The following is a 24,490-nucleotide window of genomic DNA, read 5'->3' on the forward strand; positions in this document are numbered from 1 at the left end:
GGTGTCCGTACCGCCAACTATCTGAAGCCATGTCTGCCCGATGTAGCTGATGTGTTGCTCGGCTTGCCAAAAGATGAAGGGCCGGGGTTATGATGCGCCTCTGCCTGCAGGAGGCGGAACATGGATGCAGAGGAAGAGCGGAGTGCACACAAAGTTTTGGATCCAATGGTGCCCTGCAGGCAGAACGGAAGGATCGGTAAGACTGGTGCCGCTGTCCTTTTCTAATATCTCCTCTGTGTTTTAAGTTCTGTGTAAGGTGACCTCTCTGTCTGTGCGCAGGTACTTTGAGAACTCTCCACCGCCTGCTGAAAACCCAGAACACACTGCAGATTCAGTCCATCACCCGCTCAGAATGTGCTGGTAGGTCAAACCCTGCATGGGCAGAAGCTCCCTTAATCACAAGGTGTCACCACAGCGGGTAAAAGGTGTCATTAACGGCACTTCCAGGTCATTAAAAACCAGCTGATTAAGATTTAGTTGATTGGCAGATTTTAAAAGGAGGGAGCAGCAAATCCCAGCCTTCTTTTTCCTGATTTCAAACTTGTGGACAAACAGAAGGAACGAGTCCTGGGCTTGAATAACGTTCTGCATTTTTTCTGATGGATGTAAGTAAGATGCAAACCTGTAAAAGTTGTGCAGAATCTCATGGTCAATTTATATGCAGCATAAGTCCAGTTTGAGCTCAGACGGGCTTTATAGTTATTTTGTTTTAAAGATATAAAGTTCTAATTTTTATCGTTTAAACATAAACGGTGAAAGTCAAAGTATTTATCTGTTGTAAAGAAATTGAAGTATGTACTAAACCCAAAAATCGAGCTATGAACCCGGTTTCCCTCCTTCATTGTCCACCTGTTGACCTCCTGTGAGCTTGGCAGTAACATCTTTGCTGGCAGTGACGTCCACTCTCCCCACAGAGTGACAGAAGCACACGCCCGGGAGAATACATGTGCATTAGCACAGATAGAATAGTATCTTTGCAAACAGTGAAGTTCTAATTTAAAACTGAAACTATTACCGTTAGAAAACCTTCCTTCTATTGTCTCTCGGTTTTAGAGTGCACAGCTTGAACTTGTTGGTCGAACGAGATGCTGACAGGAAACTGCAAAGAGGTAGATTAAATTGAATATAAATCTAATAATATAATTGATTTCAAATCTTCAGTTCACAAACTGTCTGTGTAAAGCTAGTATGAACTAAAGCGTAGTTTTGGAGAAGTTTCATCCTTTATTCCTCAACTTGACTTTAAACCTTTGGAGTGTTTGCAGAGGATGATCTGATATCGTCGTGTTGGTGTTGTTCCCAGATCATCATGAAAATGTTGTTCCAGGTTCAACATTGCAAGTGACCAATCACATTATTGTGACGTTATTCTTTTGCGCACCAACCCATTCGTGCATTTATGAAATTCCAATGTTGCAAGGACAATATCAATTCTGCTTAGCGTTTATTAAAGGATTAGGGTTAAGGTGAGGGTCCGTTGATCGGCGGACAAAGGCGGTTTCTCGCAGCTTGAGTACAGTTTTTTGTTTTACGCCGGTTTTTCCCGAAGTCGCAAAAGTATGACATCACAACATTCTGATTGGTCACTTGCAATGTTGATCCTGGAACAACCTTTAGTATGATGATCTGGGAACAACACCAACACGAGGATATCAGATCGTGCGTTTGCAGATTTGGGGAAAATGGTACCGTAACATTACGGCTGCACAATTAATCGTTAGAAAATCACGATCTCAATTCAGACTTATGTGCGATCTCATTTCCAAATGACAACGATTTAAAAAAAGAAAAAGATGACGATTGTACCGCATTTTGATCCGGGATGTAATCTGCATGAAAACAAGCGCTCACTCTTCCTGCTCAACAAATGATAAGGGCGGAGCCTTATACCACGATACAGAAGCTGGCTGCTAAAATTGGCAGGGAAAAAACAACGGAGAGCACGTCAGGGATGACGAGAAAGTGACTGGAGAAAATCCGTCCCGGTCAACCACCCAAACATCAATAACGGGAACCTTATACAGCGCTTCCCTATACCCGTCGAACTCCCGCAGGCACAAAGAAATTACGGAGGCTGTTACTTATCACCTGACCAAAGATATGGCTCCATCAACACTGTGCAAAACGAGGGATTTAGGAAAATGATCAACACCCTAGACAAACGCTACACAGTGCCGTCCAGCAACTATTTTAAAAATGTTGCACTACCTGCTCTATACATGCTGTGTCGAGCAACGGTGGAGATGGAATTACAAGCAGTACATTTCGCGGCAACGACAAAATGTGAGACATTTGTTTTTATGTTCAGTCTCAACTGTTACGAAGTTGATGTGCAGTTAATAAGTGCAAGAAATATTTATATTGGAAAAGAAAATCGTGAGAGAATCGTGATCTCAATTCTAAGCCGAAAAAATCGTGATTCTCATTTTATGCAAAGTCGCGCAGCCCTACGTAACACACAATTTTAAACTGTTGTCTGTGAATGAGAATTCTTTTCATGTCGTCTCCACAAACACTGAGAAGTTCTGTTATTTGCCTTTTGATCTCACATGAGGCCTCCTGGGTGTTTCAGGTTCCTGTCCGAATCTAATGATGAGTAGGAGCGAGCATGCCGATGCAAGGCCCGTGCCCGTGGCCCTCACCCCCCAGCTCCCTGCCAGAGCCCACCGGCCTCTCTGTGTGTCGGTGTCCTCCGACAGCAGCGGACGCTTCAAGGCTCTGGAGACGCAGGAGTGGAAGAACAACCTCAAAGCTCAGGTACACAAACATCTGCTGCTACGTCCTCAGCAGGAGTTGAGGAACATCTGGATCCTGAAACATCTTCATATTCAAAAAAAAACGGCGTTTCTAAAAGAATGAGTTTGTAACTGTGGACTAGTGTTCACATACAAAAATAGGCACGTCCATGCTTTTATTTCTATAACTAAATACTATATTAATCAATTAAAGAACAACAAGAAAAGAATGAAAAGAAGTAGGAACATTTTGGAAATCTTGCTGAAAATATTTGAATGAACTGAAAGTAGAACAGATGCGTCTGAGTGATGGATGTTGTCTTAATAAATCAATCTGATAGCAGTGTAGGTCACAGAAGATGCTGACTACAGGTTCCTCTTTTTCTTGCAGAAAGGTGACAGGGTTCTTAAAGCTTGTGGCTGTATTTCTACTTCAGTAGATCCAAGTGAAAGTCCATGTGGAGTTTAACTCCTCACAGCGTGGAAGGGTGTAGAGAAAGGATTTTAAATTGGTCCATATTAGGGATGCAACGATACCAATTTTTACAAACCGATACGATACCGATACTTGGATCTGAGTACTTGCTGATACAGAGTACAAAAACCGATACTTCTACCACACACACACACACAAATGCAATGAATTGGAAGACAGGTTTTATTTTATTCTCTGCCGATAAAAAATAAAATCTTAATAAAAATGACCACAAAAAAATTTCAAGTGAAAAATAAGCACTTCTGTTAAATTATTGCAGAGTCTCCACATTGTAATTTAACAAAATATCACTGAACTATTGGCACTGTCTCGAGCTTTCAGAATAATAAATAAACACTTCTGTTTGGAATAAAATAAATACAAATTAGGTTTGAGAATAAAATAAACTTTTAAATTATTGCAGAGTGTCCATATTGTAAACGAACAAACAAAATAACGAAAGTATTTGGCATTGATGAACTCCTCATCTGCCCGTGGATCATCAGTCCACTGTGCCGTTAAACCGAGGACTGACATCGCGCACACACTGCTTGTCTTTACCTCTTCAGAAAGTTTTCGCACCATTATCTCTCTGATGTGAATTTCATATCGCAGCTCGAGTATGCTGAGAAGACGGTGCAATCCTATGTTTTCCACGACTGGCATTGGCTGGTCATCCAGAGCGATAAAATGAGTCAGAGCCTCTGTTATTTTAACTGCCTGTGGATTTTCTCTTGACATTTTTCATCGCTTTTCCAAAACCTGAGTTAAAGTTGGCTGTTCCACACTGTTGACATTTTGTTTAGCCTAGCTACAGCAGCCTCCAGTTTCTCTTTTTTATCTGGAGCCGCCAGTCTCACTCGCCTAACCCTGTGCCTGTTTAGTGCGGGATGTCCCCCTAGTGGCCAATCTAAAGAACTACAACAGAAATGACCAGCCACCCTCTGATTAATGAAATAAGTTGGTATCGGTTCATGGTAGCGGTTAACTTTTACGAGTATGAGTACACACACATTTTACAGTATCGGCCCCGATACCCGATACCGGTATCGGTGCATCCCTAGTCCATATCATATGTTGGAAGCACTGAGGAATCTGTGTTTCCTGGCTTTTTTATGAAGGGGGGGGGCACTGCTATGGACTTCTCAGGTGTGGTTGGTGTGACAAACTGCTGTGAGAGTTGTTATCCATGTTTCATTTGTGTCTGTGTTGCAGATGGAGAAGGCTCACAGTGCAGGAGCAGCCAGCAGCACGGGTTCTCTGGAACGAGCGTCCTTGTTCTGCGCCTCTGCTTCTACCACGGTGTCCAGCTCCGGCCTGTCCAGCCCTGTGGAGATACTCAACAAGAGCAAGTCCTCCAGCCGCTTCTCTCTCTTCTCGCCGCCCTGGAACAGCAGCTCAGAGTCCGACTCCAACCCGCCATCCCGCTCCGGCTCTAAGAAGCTCCGCAACTACAGCCGGAGAGCCGCCACGGGGCCGGCCGGAGCGAGGGGCCCTGATACGCCAGAGCCCAAACCCAGTGGTCCCGAACACTTCCAATACTCGGAGCCCGTCATCTCCAAGGTGACCGATTACATCTACGTCGGCAACCTAAACGCAGCGTACAATGGCCGCACGCTGTGCCGCAACAACATCGATAGCATCATCGACATGAGCAGCGCGCCAGGAGAATCGGCCCCCTCCCTTAGCCTCATACCTTGCACCTGCTCTCGTGGCGCCCGCCACAGCTGGTCCCGCCTCAAAGTGGACATCGGAGATGTGCCGGACGCTCTGGGCGATGGCCCGTCGCTGAAGCAGCGCTGTTTCGAGGACATCAACGAGTGCATCAACGCCTCCACGGAGAAGCGGAAGCGCGTCCTGGTCCACTGTCGGGACGGCTACTCTCTGGCGCCCACGTGCATCATCCAGTATCTGATGGTGAAGCAGAACATGAGGCTGATCGCTGCCTACGAGCTGCTGAGGGCCAAGTACCCGGTCAACATCAGAGAGTGCCACCAAAACGTCCTCGTGAGCCTGGAGAGGGCGCTGCGGCCCGGCGGAAACATTGACCCCGAGTGCTTCAAACAGGCCATCTCACGCAAAGTGGCGTGGACCTGATTTTGTTTCCCATCATGCTCAGCTGCTGCTCGACGCCCTCTCTGCTCCTCCCACAGTATTGGATCCTTTCATACAGACAACCAAGGGCAGCTGTAGACTGATCACATGGATATTATTGTCCCCACTTGTGGTTGTGAGAATTTGATGTATTTCCTCTTCAGACCTGTAAATGTGACCTGGCCGTGATTTCCTCCTTCATACTCGCCAAATAGGAGACGCAATAGACTTTGCTGTAGTGCGCAAAGCTTCTCGGTATAACAGTGTGATAGTGTTGGCTGTATAGTTGATATAGTCCTGCTTCAGTTCTGTGCCACACCGTCGTGTTGCTGTTCTATATCAGGGGAATTTCTTACCGGGTGATCTCAGGAGATTATTGATGTCATACTAGAACCGTGTCAGTGGTCGTTCGATTATCCTGCAGCTTCGTTCACACGTGGAATCAAAAATGCAGCTCGGAGAGTCGGGAAGGGTTCCGCAACAGGTCCGAAAGGGTTATGAAGCCGTTGCCCGTTCACGTTATGCATCCAGCTGGCACCACGGCCACTGTAGGAGCTCTTCCACTTCCCGTTCATGCCATTGCACCGATGTTCGCTGCAGATCAGACGAGAGCGCGTAAGAGTTAATGGAACCAAAATGTCCCCACAAGAGCCCACATTTGATTTTAACTTTGAAAAATGGTGAACGGATAATAATAAAGTCTCTGAACTTGAATAAAACGCGTTTATGTCTTTTAAGAAGCCGATCTGGTCCCGATTGGTCAGATAAGGATGTCTGATAGGATAGCACCCATTTCTAAACAATAACTTGATAGTTTAACCCCCAAACAGGCTCTTCCATGTTTGTTTAAGTAGCAGCCGTGCTGTGACGTCTCTAATACTCACAGAAATGCCTTTTTTAACTCAAATATATTGTTTGTGTGTTCTTTATTTTTCTTAAAATCAAGATGAACATTTCCCGATGAAAAATACTTATTCAGCTAAATTGATCTCGGAGGGCTGCATCATTTTGGGCTATCGCCCAGGTTCGGTAAGACGAGCACCAGAGCGTGGTGCAACTCGTAACTGTAGCTCAGCGCAACTAAAAGAAAGGACGCACTTGCTGGATGAGCAAAGTCGAACTACAAAAATCAAACCGATTGCAGATTGAGTCGGGTTATCGCAAATATGTTTGCCCAATTGCTCAGCCTAGAGTTTGCCTTTTATGGACGACTCAATAAAGCAAAGGATGCCTGGATGCACAAAAACACTGCATGTTGAAAACGACCTTTCAGGTGTAACCTAGTCGTGTAAATCCAGTGTGACATCGCAGTAATTCCACTGGTGAGACACGTAAGCCTGTAAAGGATGCTTTTCTTTCTCGCTTTAAGATGTGAAATAACTGTAGAAGCAAGCGACCATGTGGAACGTCGTACAACATGGACTCTGTTACCAGCCTGAACGTTGGGCGAGTGCTGTAATGTATCTGTTTAGTTTACACGAATCATTTTACGTAAAGACAGTTTAGTAGAACTAATAGAAAAAAGACAGCAATGTCCTGATAAAATAACTGTTGCCGTGTGTAAATGAGGTCACCTGTGATTCAGTACTCTCCCAATAGTACATTAACCCAGCGCAGCGTCACTTTGCGTTGTCTATATGCACATTAGAAAACCTAAAGATGCAACAAACTGGAATTGCACCAGTAGGGGTTGAAAATTCCTTCAGCCGTGCTTGGAATGGCCGCGGCTTTCAAATATTTGAATGCTTATTAAATTCTAAGTGTATCTGTTGTATCTTCAAATACATATTTTCCCCTATTTTTGTCTTTTCTAGTGAGCTACTGTAACATGTTACTACTATGTGCAGATGGCTATAAGATGTAGTTGGTCACCATTAAACGACTAAATAGACTAAAGGACGGGCACAGCTCATCTTGTTGTGTAGGAAAGGTCAGCAGAAGCTGCTCACGAGTCTTCTGTTAATTTAGCTCATTGACTTTACAGCGATTCAGCTCGATGAGAATGGTATAGAATTGTTTTACTAAGTAAGTCCACTGCAAAGTCCACCAGGTAGAGCTAACACGTCGCAAGCTAGCCACAACTGCACGCAGTCGTTTGAGAAATCATCAGTCTTTGCTTAGAAATGTCCACCCTAGTTTTTACCCAGAGAACCTCTCCTCACAAATTTACTAAGTTTTAATGTGAGCTGCAGACTCGGGCTGATGCTGGATCCATTTAAGAAAACGTTTTAGTGCCAACTGTAACCTGCCATCAGGTTCATGTAGACGTTTGGGCAAAGTGAGGAGATCTATAGCTGATAAAGTCTTAATCGGAGTGTCATCGTAGATGAAATATGGACTTGGGTTGAAACCCAAACAAACCGTTTGTACTCCAGCCAATGGAGGACATGCATGCTGTTTGTTATCTTTAGATCTACAGCCGCTTCCTGGATTATGTTGCAGTTTCATCTTCTGTCTTAAAAGGGAACTTTTGCACATGGACACTTTGTGTTGTTTCTGACCTTTTTGTGCCGTTATCTCTTTTGTGTGCTTGTTTTTTATTTTTTATTTATTTTTCCCCCCTGAGGTCCTACTCGACAGGATGAACGGTCCCTCTTGTCCTCTGTGAGGAAGACTCGAGCCTCGTTTTTAGTGACAGTTCTGTGAATTTGAACTTTGGCGTGCAGTGAAGTTGGGTGACATGCATCTCTTATCAGTATTAGTGCATCATCATTGCTGAGCTGCGATTCGGGGTTTATGCATGGCAAGAGGTAATTATTTTTCTTTACTTTTTCACTCCACTGCTTACAGAACTGTCTAAAAAGAAGAGTATTAAAGTTTCCCTGTGAATGTTTAAAGACATTTAACATGACTGAGTTTCACAATGAGGAAAAAGGAGACAATGTTCATTAAAAGTAACCAGATGAAGGTGTTAACAGCAGTCAGGGCTTTGAAGTCATGAGTCTTTCACCTGTCAAACCAGAAAATGGTGAAAATGATCTTTTCAGAGGTACTGTTTTGTCTTTAAAGGTACCCTTTTTATTTACCCTTTGCAAATGTCACCACCAGGGGGCAGCATTTTAACAGCAGGTGTATTAAAACATGTTCAGATGTGTGCTGCTGTTCGTTAAACTTCCAACGTTTCTCTCAGCCCCGTTTCCTCTAGACGATTTGCATTTTACCAGGTTAGCTGTGGAAATGGGAATCTGCTCTTGGGTGACTCACTGTGCCATCCTGTGGTACGACACGAAACAACGGCATAGGCCTGTTTTAACATCAGTTGATGTCGCTTCAACACAGTACACAGATGTGTTTCAATTCAAAGCAGTTGCTTCTTTACATTCTGTGGGTGTAGTTGGTTTTTAACTAAATATATAAGCTGTGAAAGGCTGATGGTGTATTGTCATCACTCAAGTTTTATAGTTGTATCTAATAAAAATCTTGTATAAGTTTGAATCACAGTGACCTTGACCTGAAGGTCAGAGGTCAGCTTTTCTGAAAATCATCTAGGAAGTTCAAGTTTATACAATAGACACATCTACTAAGAGGCTAAAAGGATAGCACTGGCAGTTGCCTTTTTGTTGCGTGTGTTAAATTAATGAATTTAGAAGTACCTTTAAACACAAAAACATTTGCACCAGGAAAGCATCACCATTTCTGGCTGTAATTACTTTAGTTATATCTTTAATGCTTACGCAGGCGTGTGTATCAAAAATAGGAAGTATTGTGGAGGACCAGAACTGCCAAAATTAAAAATGAAATAATGACTCAGTAAAGTGTTAAAAATATTAAAATCAAACGTAGGCTTCATTTCATAAACTGTGACATGAATTCATATCTTTGTTTCTTAAACTTACCGTTTTTTTCCCGATTTTCCTTTTTATTCTCTTTTAAGTTTAATTTGGGGGTTTTCAGATGATTTGATTGGACAGTGCAGTACAGAGGAAAGAAGGGTGAGAGGAAGCGACACATCAAATGACCTGGGACATACCACTGAAATGAACAAAACAAAATCAAAAAAACAAAAGGAATTTTAAATTAATTGTAAAGGAAATTTTAAAAGTCATTTTTCAAATTAATGTGCGATTTTATATTTTAGGTGTAATAACATAGATGTATATATGAGGTCTTTTATTTTTGATTAATTTGGTCTTCCATACATGCATCTGCTTGTAGTAATCTGTAGGAGGTAGAGCCAGGTGGAAGGACTTTTAAGGAGCCGTACTGTTTGGATGTCAGTGGTCGTGTCCAAATTCATGGGCTGCTTCCTCCTGAGGCCGCATTTGTAGACCGATTACGTCACAGCGACGCGCCGAAGGCTGTCCAAATTCGTAGACTCCTCCGAATGCAGCCGACAAATGCGTCCTCCTTTTCCCCGAATTTGAAGGATGGGTCGGGTGTGTCCTTCTTGGCCCACCATATCCCAGAATTCATAGCGCGGCTCAGCCAAGCTCCAGTTTCCGGCAATGGCGGCCGCTACTAAGTTTTAAAATTACTCTTATTAATCTTTCTGGGCCACAAAATAAACTTTTAACATATTTTCAGGCGAGAATGTGGGTTAGCTCGTTTATAATTAAAAATGAACACAAAAAACGGAGAAAGATTTCAGGGTCCATTTTCGATTTTCGTGCCGTGGCGCTGACAACCGGAAATACTCTGAATTAAGGGCGGGAGTAGATCGAGAAGGCTAGACCGTCCAATTCCATAGCCGTTTACTTCCGGCCTACCCGACCTCCTGAGGACCCGGCCCACGTAGACCGCGAAGGCCGGGTCCTCAGGCCCATGAATTTGGACACGACCAGTGATTGAGCAGACGGTGACGGTAGCAAAGGTTGAACACTAGTGGGGACGTATTTACCACCTGCTCTCATCAATCAGAACTATCCTGCCCTCTCATTGGTTGAGGAAAGTGCTGAACCTCCCACTTCTCACCCCGAGTGAAAAAGTTGAATGTCATTGAGTCTTGATGGTCTTTGGTCGCCACATCACTGCTAGCCACTTCGTTTTTAGCCAATTTATTGTACAAAAATATATATATTGTTAGGACAGAGTGTTAGCCATACAGAAATGAGCTCATTGCCAAATTCTCACTTAAATGGGAGCGTAACATCGGATGGTCCATGTATTTTCGTAAGGGGGGAAATGGACCAGTGTCCTTTGCAAAAAGTGTGAGAATTACTGGTTTCAATGTTGAAACCACTGCTGTGGGTATCATGTGAACTACCGCAAGAAATTCACCAATGACGTCCATATTTAGCTCCGATTCTATCTGAAGTCTGTCAAAATGTGGGCTGGTTGTTAAATGGCATCAGGGCAGAACTGGTACTCCATCACTGCTGACTGGGTTTTATTTTGCTTGTAGTTTCATTTTTATTTTTATTTTTTCCATATTTTTTTTCGGGGGGCAGGTCTTAGTGAAATTTGGTATCCGACAGGCCGCCACGGTGACCCTGGCATCACAGTTCATGTGATGGAGTCGAATCTAAAAGTACGGTGCCTTCATTTGGAGTCATCTCATGAGCGTTCGGTGATGTTTGCACACTTTGTATGACTTTAACTTCTAGATATCTTGTAAGATGTTGAATATTTTTGGATGTTTTATTTTGAAAAAGAAGAAGAAAAAAGACATTTGTGTGACTCGTCCTTGCTGTGATATATTTGCAGACGTTAGTGTATAGTAGCGGTGAGACTGAAACGGATTCTATATTTGACAGATGTTTTGACGCTCGTGTAGTGGAAACGATCATCAACAGATTCTTTTTCTTTCTTTTTTTTCCCCCGTCGTGGTAAACTCTCGCCATCTTAATCGTCATATCAGACTGAATAGGTTTTCTAACTCGTTCTCTCAGGTGATTTCTCAGTATCCCAGAATGTTCTCAATGAATACGATGTGATTCAGAAATGTGAAGCAATGTATTTCTCATGTCGTGTTTATTAATCAGATTTAATTTGTACTGTTGAAATATTAAAGAAACAGATGTATCTAACAGCTGCTCGTGTGTTGGAAGTGATTTGAGCACAGACAGCTCTGTTATGTTGAAGCCGTTCAGAGTTGGTGTTGTGTGCACGCTTAGGTGACTGTGATGTCACCCATTACCATTTAAGAAATTAGCTCATTGCTAAATGTTGATTTGTAAGCCACTCCCACCCTGGAAGTTCCCTGAATAAGCACAATGTGGAGGTCAAACTGTCTCCTGTTGCTTCGTTTGTGCCCTGGTTCCTCTGACATACACTAAAGAACTAAGTTCCTTCAATCAGGAAATTTCCTGCAGTGGAGCCAGAGAAAGAAAAAGACAGACGTCCAGAGAATATGAACAATATGAGATCCGAATGATCAAAATCTCCAGGTTCCTGCTGGAGTATTTCAATTCAATTCAATTTTATTTATATAGCGCCAAATCACAACAAAAGTCGCCTCAAGGCGCTTCATAGATACAGAGAAAAACCCAACAATCATATGACCCCCTATGAGCAAGCACTTTGGCGACAGTGGGAAGGAAAAACTCCCTTTTAACAGGAAGAAACCTCCGGCAGAACCAGGCTCAGGGAGGGGCGGGGCCATCTGCTGCGACCGGTTGGGGTGAGAGAAGGAAGACAGGATAAAGACATGCTGTGGAAGAGAGACAGAGGTTAATAACAGATATGATTCAATGCAGAGAGGTCTGTTAATACATAGTGAGTGAGAAAGGTGACTGGAAAGGAAAAACTCAATGCATCATGGGAATCCCCCGGCAGCCTACGTCTATTGCAGCATAACTAAGGGAGGATTCAGGGTCACCTGGTCCAGCCCTAACTATATGCTTTAGCAAAAAGGAAAGTTTTAAGCCTAATCTTGAAAGTAGAGATAGTGTCTGTCTCCTGAATCCAAACTGGAAGCTGGTTCCACAGAAGAGGGGCCTGAAAACTGAAGTATTTGGAGAGAACCATGTGGCGACAGCGTCGTCCACTTCCTCTCGTATAGCCCGCTCACCTGCAGTGTCACATTTTGTACTTTCTGCTCCACTAATTATGTTCCAGATTTAAATCTTAACATTAAATATAATAAAAGGCTATAGCATAAACGATGAAGCTACCAAGCAGATTTCAGATATATTGAAATGAGTTCCAGCTGTAACAGCTGCACGATCGCTGCTGAATACAAAACACTTATGTAATGCAAAGCAATTATCAGACTCGTGTGCAGTAATACGCCTGAATGAGGGCACAGGGCTGCACAAGAGCATGAAAATTGTTCCCAGTGTAGTCTTTACTCTCCCTCTGCTGCCACATTAGCAAAAAAGCCTCGTTTTGAGCCACTGGTAGAGCTTCAGCAGCATATCAGAGCATGAAAACAGCAGATTGCATGGAACTCTCCTCAGATAAACCTGTTTTCTATTTCTCATCTATTGCCTTATTAAGAGGAAAAACAGGAAACAGTGGGGAATTCCCGCTCTGTTTTTTTTCCTCCTGCACTGAAAAGTAGAAAGTGCTTGGCCACCTTCTGTTAACAGCTTCTTAATCGTATCCTTCAGCCAGGGTCTTGACAACATTGCTCTGCCCTCCCACCTGCTGTCTCCTTAACTTTCATCACTCCTCCTCCGTGATCTCCTGAAAAACTGCCTAAAACCTGCAAATATACGCTGTTTGATTTGCAACTTCTGCGTTTCTCAGTACAGGAGCGACTTCCTTTTTGGGGGTAGGAAGAGAATAATTCAATAAGCAAAGCAATCTGGGCAGAAGGGGTTATTTATAATGACGAGATAGGGCGGGGAGATTCTCAGGGGGTGAGGAGGGGAGGTCAGATATAATATTTCAGGTGCTGGATCCCATTGGTCAGTGAAAAAGTTGCCTTCCATAAAGAGAAAGATGGGGTTCCCTTTGCCTTTTGGGAATGCAGTATATATACCAACTTATAGCACCAGGAACGAGGCTGCTTCCCAAATCGGTTGGTCCCTTCTGTTTTCCTCATCAGCCAAAAGGTGAGAAATCTCTTAGACTACTTTTTGGACGGATCTCGTTCTGTTGCAGTTCATTGGAGGGATCTTTTTTGAGGTTTTGGTAAAAGCTAAAGCTAAACTTGTGATGTGGTGAGAAGAAACGAGCTCATTAGAAAGTGTCACTGCAGGATGATGACGATGACGATGGTGATGAGAAGCTTTTTAATGCCAGTATGGTTTGTTTTGGGGGTGACGCTGTCAGCGCTCCAGGTGTGAAGTGCAGTGTGATGAGGTGCGCTGGTGCAAATGGACTCTCGCGTTTGGAAAGCGATAGTCCCAGTTTTTCTCGCTGTGTCATCACAGAGGTCATGTGTCACATTTATCTGGTCTAATGAAGTCAGCTCCATGTTTTATACAGATAAGCTCCAATACATGGAAACATCAGCATCCAAAACATAATCGAACGCAGTGAAATGTCATCCGTCCCACTCAGTGGGACTGAGTCACCTGTAAACAGTTTGAGAGCTTCAGCACCTGTAGCTGTCACAAGTCCAACCAAAGTGCGACAGCTGCACAGAAGAAGCGCACCGATGGTGTTCTGCCTCGCGAGTAATTAGAAATGCGTTGCATTTTCAACTCTCTGTGATCCTTCAGTGGTTGTTTTGTGGTACGTTGTGTCATTATCCCAAAAGAAAAGCTTAAAGTCACTTCAAACATGTGCTCTCCCTTTTGTATCGTCAGTACTTCTTTCTTCTCATGATGTTTGGAGTTTGCGAGTTCTAAAAAGTTGAGTGTTGTTGAGAAATGGTGGGAGTTTGAAGGCATCAAAATAACTTTACATTTATTGCTTTTTCTTGAGACCATCTTGAGATCCGCATCTTTTAACTGATGATGATGATGATGTGTGTGTGTGTGTGTTATTCTATAGAAATATTAAGCTTTTTATTGGATTCTGTTTTAACCCTCTCAGGCTCAAATTAAGTTTTTGTTGCTAATGCACAAAAGAATACCTGCAGTGGTACTTCTGAGTAAAAAAACTCATAAAATATGTATGTGGGGTAATCAGGTTGTTAGCTTTTACATGTTGCAAATCTGCAACGCCTGCATTGAGAGGGTTAATACTTTGAATGCTAGAAAGCTTGGATGAGATTAAAAAAAAGAAGAAAGGTTCAAACTGCAGATTTATGCAAAGTGACGCTACGATTCTGTATTCTGGGCTGAATCTGGGTTAATTTGGTCATTTGCAGGAATGTCTTGTTGGTCCAACCTGGACCAAAAGTCACGATGTAGGCCTGATACTATTTAGAGCAAATGTAGTGTGTGCTGTTGGTAGCCCAAAAATCCTGAGCTGAGCAAGAAAGGTTTTGCAATTATTGTGTGGACCACATGTGGTCCAAATGCCACAAACAATCTTGCCATCTATGCCATATAAGGTGCACCTAAGTTAAGGCAGTTGGACTCACCCTTAGTCTGTACCATCAATCAGGGCTGAATGTGGCCCAGAGAAACTGCAGATTGTGGACCACATTTGCGCTAAACATTTATTGCTAGTTGAGTAACGAGTACTGAGTACCTAAGGAAGATTCTTGATTCTTCTTGGTTAAAAATGGCAGGGTCCTTATTTCCCTTCTCTCGGCCTGGGTGCAGCGATTGTTGATCTGGATTGTTCTGCTCAGTCTCTATTTTCAGAGAAGGCATTTCATGACTCATGTCTGAGATGTTTGCACCAACACAGGAGGTATCAGGTTTATCTTGATAATCGTCCAGAAGACAGACAAGGGAACCCAGGGGGGGACAACAGGACCCAAAATCCTGATCCTAATTTAGCCAAGAGGCTTATCCTCAAGTCAGTGTCGTGTTTCTCCTAAGTGGAGTTATCCTTTCCAATAGAAGCATTCTTGAACTGTTTCTCACTTTAACCTGCCTTCCTTCTCAATCTTTCTGTTAGCCCATGACTTCCCAGTTATTTCCTAATAATTAACCATTCTTGTTTCCCCTGATGTTTCTCTGCAGGGTTTTGAACCCAAACAAACACCAAGATGTCGGGGTGAGTACTTCTGTCTTGTTTTTACACAAGTCTGAAAAAGTTCTTAAACATTTTGAAGTAAAAAAAATGATTTATCTAAGCTGATTTTGAATTTTGAATTTTGCTTATGACAAAATTGATTTTCTTTTAGGAAAAAAGTGTCATCAAGTCGTAAGCATCAGCTGAAGGTAAAAGCTTTTTTGCAATCGGAACTATTTGCAATCTGCATGTACACTCGACGTGACATGTATGTTATTTTTTTTTGAAGAGTTTGATGCTATCCATCGCTAAAGGTATACTGGAGGAGGAAGAAAGAGAGCGAGAGGAGGCAAAGAGGAGGTACATAGCTGAGACCTGTCCTCCTGTGTCCATGCCCAGGACCATGCAGGAGCTGCAGGCACGTCACAAAAGAACGCCAACACTTGTGCTGAGGATGTCACACAGACTAGCGACCTGGCTCGTTAATGACCATTTCATGTCCAGCATTTGTGTTCTAATATGCATCTCTGTTGGGTAACGTCTGGAAAAGTTCATAGTTGCAGCGCATTTGTAACAATGGCTTTTGCATCTGTGCTCAGGATCTGTGCAAGGAGATCCACCGCAAGATTGACGGGATCGATGAGGAGCGATACGACCTGGAGATGAAAGTCAACAAAGCCAACAAAGAGGTAGAATATAACCCTGCAGAACCTGCCGTGCGCCCATCATCAGAAGCTCGGGCTGTGCTTTGTTTGAACATTTAAACTAAGGTATCGGTTGATGGTAAAGTCTTCCATGGGGCAGAAGGATGTCATGTCAGATTTAGGGAGTGTGAATAAAATTATGTAAAACACAGCACCGCTGCCCAGATGGCAAACCTTCTACTTTTTTTCACCCGACACTTTAATGTCCTGATGATTAAATAAAACTGGAATATCCAGTGCTTTTGATCAAATTCCATGCTGAAGAACTTTCATCATGGTCTCTGTAATCTGCTTTTCCAGATCGATGACCTGAAGATTAAAGTCCAGGACCTGATGGGCAAGTTTAAGAAGCCCGTGCTGAAGAAAGTACGCATGTCTGCAGACGCCATGCTGAAAGCTCTGCTGGGCTCCAAACACACAGTTAACCTGGACCTGAGAGCCAACCTGAAGCAGGTCAAGAAGGAGGTGAAGGACGAGGTGAGGACCTGGTTGGATGCATATTTTATAAATGTGGTTGTTGTTGTCTCAAAAGCAGCAGCCAGTAATATTTATCAATGTGCATTTATCATTTGATGCTATTTTTTAGGTTTCTAACATTTTGTCACTTAACCAACGTTTAATCAAATTTCATTAAATAGCAACGACATTTGATTCTTCTTTTGGTCATATTTGGTCGTGACCAGTGTTGGTCAAGTTACTTGAAAAAAGTAATCAGTTACTAATTACTGATTACTTCCTCAAAACAGTAATCCCGTTACTTTACTGATGTTTACTTATTTTCAAAAGTAATTAATTACTTAGTTACTTAGTTACTTTTTAAAAACACGATTTACAACCTGAATAGGTGATAAAGTGATAGATCTTTCAGCCCAATTCTACTTTTTCTGCATAATCCCTCATACAAAATGTAATCAAATGGAAAAGTCTCTTTTTAAAACTTGTTTTATTAGTTTTAATCTTTTAACTTTATGCATCAAGCAAAAATTTAATTATATGCAACATTCTCTGACTGGAAGAAATTAGTTTAACATTTAAACCTATTTTCTGCACATTCCAGCTCATAAAATAAAATATTTTTTGTGTTTACACTCAGTCTTTCAAATAGATGCAAGTAAAACACAGCAGAAAATAAATAAAGTCAAAGACTAGCGGTCCTGTTGCTCTATTTTCACCTGTAAAGCAGGAGTGGGGTAGGCGGAGGTTTACCCTGGTGCAGGTGTGCCGCGGTCAGTGGAAGGATACTGCAGTTTCTCTGTGAGTTTCCCATTACGTCGTAGCTACTCGGTGCTTGCTCGGAAGTTTAGGGGGTTTTTTTCGGTGTAAAAAGAAGTTTTCTTCCCACGCACAATGGACACTAATGTTTTTGTCACTTTTTATGGAATCAAACTCAAAGTAAGGTCAGTACTTCCACGCTTTAAACGCTGCACGCTCATACTCTCTCTGCACTCGATATATGATCCATTGTTGATCTGCACACAGCTGTTGTCACGAACGTCGCACTCGCTTACGTCACTGTCATGAGACACTGGCAAAAAAAATCACAGTTTTAGTAACGCAGTAACGCAGCGTTCCTACGGGAAAGTAACGGTAATCTAATTACGTTTTTGCAATAGTAATCCCTTACTTTACTCGTTACTTGAAAAAAGTAATCAGATTACAGTAACGTGACTAACACTGTTGAGTCTCAGGGTCCACACATCGGTCTACATTGTACTGAACAGATCCCATGTGTGTTGTGACATCTGGGCCACATCTGGCCATATAACACTTGTCAACACCCTAATAGAGCGGTAACTGCAAAAGGTGATCGAGATCATGCCCAAATATTTCTGCTTTTGGTGAAATGTGCCTTTTATCGCTGTATTCAAATGAAAACAGTTTATTAGACTCTAACTTGGTGTATGATTAAAGCACCTAACCTGGCTCTCTTTTTTGGTTGTGTTTTAGGACAAAGAGCTCCGTGATGTCGGCGACTGGCGCAAAAACATTGAAGACAAAGCCGGCATGGATGGGAGGAAGAAGATGTTTGAGGCTGAGGCCTAAAAAATGCTTAAGAGTATTTTTCGTTTCTGTTTGTCACTGACGGGCTTAATGTGACGATTAGAAAGCACACGACCATTTTTGATCCTGTAAACATTTTTACTGAATAAACAAAGAATTCCTGCAGAAGAAGATGTGCTGTCTTTACTTATGGTAATGCCAACCAGGTCGAAGCATTTCTGGTTTACACTAATAGAAACCAAACTGTGACAGTATAGACAGCCACAGTCTAAAAAATAACCTCTAAATGATAACTGCGCTGTGATGGCTCATGCTTATGGACAGTGTGGGGGAGTAACAGAATACATGTACCGCCGTTACGTATTTAAAATACAAAATATGAGTAACTGTATTCCGTTACAGTTGCCGTTTAAAAAGGTGGTATTTAGAATACAGTTACTTTGTTGAAATAAATGGATTACACGGCGGTACTTCCCTGTTTCATATTGTGGCGGGTCAGGACTGTTTGGGTTTTGTTTGACAGCTACGTTCTACGGTTGCCATGGTTACAGGGTGACACTCTCTCTGCGTGTTTCCTGGGTGAGAGAGGCCTTGTTGTTGTTGTGCTAAGCTAACAGGCAGAATGCTACAGGTATAGCTCTAAAGAATGTAGCATCATAGGCAGTGTAGTCCGTGCTGCAGGGAGAATGGACTGCCATACCCGTTATGTGTCTGTGAGCGAGGGAGGGAGAAAAAGGAAAAGTACGAGCTGTCATCGAGCAGAAACGGGAGCTGGAAGCATGTAAATATAATAATAACCACTGCAGCCAAGAAGAGAGCCTGACGAGCCCAGTTGTAAGTAAGCTATTAAGACTCGACTGTACACCGTGTTCGTGTTTTCCTCCAAAAACAATAAGTTCTGTTGGAGCAGCCTTTCAACACCTCTCTCTGTCTCTCACTAGCAAAGTTGACCCAGACAACAAAGTAAAGCTAGTTTTCGGCTACCAGCCCGACACAGAACCCACCGTATTAGCCAGAGGTCCCTTTACTACGGTTCGGAGCCGCGGACCTTCAGTAACAGTAATAAATCACAGCAATAGTACATTCATGTAGTTGTAAACAGCATGATAATATATTAAGTAATCCAAAGTATTCAGAATACGTTACTCTCATTGAGTAACGTAACGGAATACGTTACAGAATACATTTTGGGGCATGTATTCTGTAATCTGTAATGGAATACATTGTAAAAGTAACCTTCCCAACACTGCTTATGGACATAGTGTGTGTTTAACTGAAGAAAATGTGATTTATTCCAAAACAACAGTGAGGTTTTTTTAAAAAACATTTGTAATAAGTTTGTAATAATGAGCGTTTGGCTGACAGGGATTACTGCACATACTCAGTAATCCCTGTCAGCCAAACTCTCAGGCTGCCGACTGCTCGAAACACTTAACTTCACGCAGTTTTTTATACGTTTCCCTCTGTATGATGTCATAGACATAATACTTTAATCTTTGCATTATTATTATTATTATTATTATTATTATTATTATTATTATTATTATTATAGTTGAACAATGACTTTTCAGCATCACGATGATTGTTTTTGAGAACATTTCTTAAATATTCTTTAACCTGTGGTCAGTTAGCTGACTATTTGGTCTTAAGAATATGCATTTCATGGCTGTGCTGACATACCGAAGTGGAGGTTGGGATAGTTTTCAATAAATAGGAGTGAAGGGAAAATGAAACAACACATGTCCTTTATTTCTTCTTTAAAAAAGATCTTTTTGTGGTTTCTCTTTAGCTTGCGGGAATGTTAAAAAGCAGCAGCTCTAATCTGGTTCAGAGTTCTGGACTGAGTTGTGTTTTGTGGCTGTTTTTGCTTTATGAGGCCCAAAGGATCTAATGGTGTCAGGCAGATCAACTAAATTTGTCTTCGATGGCTCTTTGAGTTTTGGTGACAGACAGAGGCGACACCAAGACTTCATACAAATCACCTTGGAATTGAATCTTTCCCACAGGTTTTACAGTTTGATAGAAAAGATGACTGTTTAAGAAAAAGCAGAATATCTTTGTATGTGTTTGACCTCCCTGTTTGCTTTGGGAACAGCAGAACTTTTCGTAGTGATTTGCACCATTCAGTTATAATGACGGTTGGATCTTTTGTCAATAAACGTTCAGTCGAAGAATCCCGAGTGAGAAAAGTTCCACAAATTGCAAATATAGACCAATAAACCAATATGTCATTTTTTAAAGATTTATTTGCGATCCCAGTTTTCATCTGATGAGCTGATGGTTATTTCTACAATTTGGAAGTTTAATGAAGTCACACAACGTTTGATCCTCATCCCTCATAATCATACACATTTATAGGGATGGGCTGAAGCTTGTATGTGTGATTTTTAAGGCTACAAAACACATTTAAGCTCTGCTACAAACAGCAATTTTACACTGACTACAAGCGTCACAATCTAAAGCTAAACTCTTAGTTTTCCTCAGAACTATTTTTAGCTTTAGTTTTACCTTATTTGGTTTTTTGGGGGGGTTTTTTGCCTATGAAGAAATCTGAGCACCAGTATCACAGGGTATAACATATTGGTGCCCTGGATGTTTGATCAGTTTTCTCAGTCTATAACTTTCAAGGTTCCTATCAGTTTAGTTTAGTTATTATTAGTTATTAGTTAGTTTAGTTGTTATTCTTTCTGTGTCAACAAAGTTTCTGAAATACTCGTGTTTAACTCGGAATATTACAACCATATGAAGGTTTAAAAAGCTTCATAAAATTTACTATTTAAATATACTATGAAAAAAAATCTTGCTTTTGGGCTCATGTAAAAGTATAATATAAGAAAGCAGAAGTATAAAAACATTAAAGAGATGCACAACCTGTGCCCTTAACTGCTTTGTAAGTAAGTAAGTAAGTAAAACTTTATTTATATAGCACCTTTCAAGATAAAAATCACAAAGTGCTTCACAGAAGCTAAAACCTAAAAATAAAAATCAACCAAAAGCAAGTTTAAAAAGATGAGTTTTTAGCTGTTTTTTAAAAGCGACCACTGAGTCCACAGATCTCAGTTCCAAAAGCTTTGTCGCCTTTTGTTTTCAGCCTCGTGTGTTGGACAGCAAGCAAGCCCTGGTCACATGACCTCAGGGACCTGCTGGGAATGTATGGATGTAAAAGTTCACTTATATATGTTGGTGCTTGTCCATGCAGAGCCCTGAAAGTCAAGGTCAAAACCTTAAACTGGATTCTGAATTTAACGGGGAGCCAGTGCAGCTGAATCAGCTGTTTGGGGTTCTTCCTGATACAGTTGTCTTGCTGTATCAGGCGGATCTGGTAGCATTTCTCACCTTATTGGCAAGACGCAGAATATTGTTATGTTGGAAGTCCTCTTCTCCCCCATCCTGGGAAATCTGGATCAGAGATGCTTTGCATTTTAGCAAACTCGAAAAGATTAAATTCACCCTGCGTGGGTCTATGGCCAATTTTTTAAAGATCTGGCAACCCTTTTTTGACCTTGTTCAGACTTTGCGGTCCCGCAACGCTCCCAATTAGCCAGCTCAGACTTTATTCTATTTTATTTTATCTTATGTTTAAGTATACGGACTCTATTGTGCCTGCGCTTTATGATGGCATTTACTTACCTACTTTATACATGTTTCCTTTCTCTTACAGATTTGACTTATCTCTACAACTAAGCTGACAAATCATTATGTTTGTGTTTGTGATTGGACCCTTTCTTTTTTCTTTTTGTACACCCACTGGTACTCCTATAATTATGAGGTGGGAGTGTACGTTTCATATTGTTTTATGTTCTTCAAAAAGAAAACGGCACATTGTTCAATTTGTCTTTTGTAAAAATGGATGCAGAAAATTTAATAAAAATATCTGAGGAAAAAAAAGAAAGAGATGAACATTTTAACTGCTGATCATTCACATGCAGGTTTTATGTCCCTGTGAACATTAAATTTAAAGTTGTTTTGGATCATGCTCAGAAATAAAAGAAAATGTTGTCTCCAGGAACACAACACTTGAGTATCATTTGGAAGTAAAATGATTTATAAAATTAAAGGTTTATTTATTCAAATGCATAATCTTTAAAGAAAATGGGATTGGTATTAAATGAATGATACCAATTAATACATTTCAGTTGAGCAGAATCCATTAAATCTAATGATTTCTGTCCCCGATGAAGCCGAGACGTGTTGGTCAGCGAATAAAGTTGTTCCCTAGCGCTTCAAGTATTGCTGGAGTCTTCATGCCGCCTATGTTAAAGTCAGCATTTTGGGCAGAAGCCTTTTTGAGTAAATGAAAGAATACAAGCTTCATGATTTGTTAGTGTTTACATTTTGGTTTTGATATAACATCAAAATTTCCTGATGTCTACTGTGTTTCCTCGCCGTCATCTGTGGTCTTCTCCTTCACTTTTGCTCCCAGTTTTATTTTGGTAACGACTTTCTTTCTGAGTCCGTTCCTTCCTTTGTTTTCTTTCCTCTGTGTGTGTGTCCATATTCTTGTCTTTCCCCTTGTCTCCTCTTATTTCCTGGTGCTCCTTTTCAAAGAGCATATTAGACTTGGTGTATTTCGATCATCCTTTAAAGACTTTTTGATGAGTCCTCTTTACCTGCATGGAATTAAAACAGCCACTCTCACCTTTAAGAGCGTGGGCAATGCAAGTTGTCATGTTCTTAGTGTTCTTAGTTTTCCTGTGGTTTTGTATTTTGTTCCTTATGTTCATTGGATTGTTTGGTTTGGTATTTGGATCCCCCCTGTGTCCATGCTGTTATTGTGGTGTTTGTTCTGGTACCGTGTTCCCGTCCTTGTGTTCTGTGTTCTCCTCATCCCCTCGTGTATTCATCCTTGTTCTCTGCCTCTCTCTCTGCGCTCATCTCTGTGTACTGTGTTGTGTTCAAGGTCCACATCTTGGTGTCAGTATGTTCAGGTTCGTGTCCTGGGCTGTATCCCAATTCAGGGTCTGCAGCCTCAAAGTTCGCAGCCTCAACGATCCTCAAGGATCCTCAAGGATCAATCGCGTACTCAAAGACCGCTAAGGCCGGAAGTGCGAGGCTTGTGAAATGGGACAGTCTAGCCTCCGTTGCGCTGCCCAGGTTGCCTAGCAACCATGATACTAACAGCTGGAAACGTTTCATACAGCTTTGTTTGACAGAAATGAAGGAGAAAATCTTTTGTTCATGTGTTTGTTTGTTTCTACATGAGCTTTGATCATTCTCTGATTAAGCTCAGCTATTGAACGGCGTATATTTTAAAGTAAAGGCTTTAAAACCAAGTTAGTACAAACGTCACTAATGTCACATAACTTTGCTGACATGTGGCCAACAGTAATGTTTTAATGTTCTTCGTTATTAAACATTTGCACATAAATAAGTGACATAATATTCAGTACTTACTTAAAGTTTACTCTTCAGGTGCCCCTCAGCCGCCGTTTTTTTCGGCAAAATTATCCACACCCACCGCCGCGCTATGCATTCTGGGATATGTTGGGCCACGAAGTCTACGCCGCCACGTCCTTAAAATTCAGGGAAATGAAGGACGCATTTGAGGGCCGCATTTCGAGCAGCCTTCGAATTGGGACAGCCTTCGTCGCGTCGCGGTGACGTAATCGGCCTTAAAATGCGGCCTTTAAGGCTGCAGACCCTGAATTGGGATACAGCCAAAGTATCCCTTTGTTCCGTGTTGCGTCGTCCCTCTAGGTTGTGTGCATGTCCCGTGTCTTCCCAGCGCCTCAGCTTTAGTTTCTCCCAGTATAGTTTTGTATGACTTCTTATGTTCCTGTTAATAAAGACCTGCCTTTGAGTTCATCCCCGTGTGTCTAGAGCCGTGCATTTGGGTCCTCTCTTGCCTTCACACAGCCGCCGCCTGACACAAGTATTTAAAAAAAATCTAATCTCTGAGAAACTTCTTTGAAATTTTGAAACTAATTTTGAATTTTCTCTGACAATATGACAACTTTTTAATTGTGGTCGCCGACTTTGTGCCATCAGCAGAAAAAGGGTGTTCGACTGTCTACACTCAGGGACACGTCACAGGTAAGTGTTCTTTATCAAATGTTTTTCTAAAGTTGTTTTAGTTCTTTTTAAATGATCACATTTTATCCCAGGTTTAAAATAATCTAAAATGTGAATTACACTGCTTATTAATGTTTTATAGGATGCTAACGTTCCTTTTTATTCTCTTATTTAACCAAGTCTCTCCCAAAGCTCATCTCTGCAGCAGCACACTGTGAGTTCCTCTTCCTCCTGTTTTCAAATATTAAAATGAAAAAAAAAAGCTTCTCCATAGCCAACAGGTTAAAGTTAGCAGTGTGTGTTTTCCTGCTCTATCTCAACTCATCATTTGTCAGCGTATTTATATAAGTGTTAAGTGGGATTCATAAAATATCTCTGTGGTTTCATTTCTTCCTTGAATTCTGCCTGTCAGAGACTTGATGGCTCAAGATAATACAGATTACAATGTTAAAGGGCGGGTTATTTATAATGAGGCAAGCCGTGGAAGGGGGCAGATGACAGTGTACTGTATTTCATGACCTTGCCAGCTCATTGGTTTGACCAGTAATCCACTTCCATAAAGAGAAAGT

The 24,490-nt window shown here is 41.6% G+C and overlaps 2 protein-coding genes across 4 annotated transcripts; both read left to right on the forward strand.

The window, feature by feature from the left end:
• The first annotated feature begins 64 nt into the window (after window positions 1–64).
• Window positions 65–15,247, forward strand: LOC146513482 (uncharacterized). Of its 3 annotated transcripts, XM_085168756.1 has the most exons (5): window positions 65–196; window positions 280–360; window positions 2,573–2,757; window positions 4,426–13,241; window positions 15,213–15,247. In XM_085168756.1, exons 1-4 carry the CDS (start codon window positions 121–123, stop codon window positions 5,305–5,307), a joined length of 1,224 nt encoding a protein of 407 aa, XP_085024882.1. In that variant the 5' UTR covers window positions 65–120; the 3' UTR covers window positions 5,308–13,241; window positions 15,213–15,247. The 3 variants fall into 3 exon arrangements, with proteins under 3 accessions (XP_085024882.1, XP_085024883.1, XP_085024884.1); XM_085168757.1 differs by lacking the exons at window positions 65–196; window positions 280–360 and adding an exon at window positions 398–605; XM_085168758.1 differs by lacking the exons at window positions 65–196; window positions 280–360 and adding an exon at window positions 679–1,109.
• On the forward strand, window positions 13,172–21,378 carry LOC146513483 (troponin I, fast skeletal muscle-like). Its single transcript, XM_085168776.1, has 7 exons — window positions 13,172–13,241; window positions 15,213–15,246; window positions 15,377–15,413; window positions 15,494–15,622; window positions 15,804–15,893; window positions 16,209–16,385; window positions 17,856–21,378. The coding sequence occupies exons 2-7, from the start codon at window positions 15,239–15,241 to the stop codon at window positions 17,949–17,951; spliced, it is 537 nt and encodes a 178-aa protein (XP_085024902.1). The 5' UTR covers window positions 13,172–13,241; window positions 15,213–15,238; the 3' UTR covers window positions 17,952–21,378.
• The last annotated feature ends 3,112 nt before the right edge of the window (window positions 21,379–24,490 follow it).

The sequence above is a fragment of the Neolamprologus multifasciatus genome, chromosome 7 (genome assembly GCF_963576455.1).
Source record: "Neolamprologus multifasciatus chromosome 7, fNeoMul1.2, whole genome shotgun sequence".
NCBI lineage: Eukaryota > Metazoa > Chordata > Actinopteri > Cichliformes > Cichlidae > Neolamprologus > Neolamprologus multifasciatus.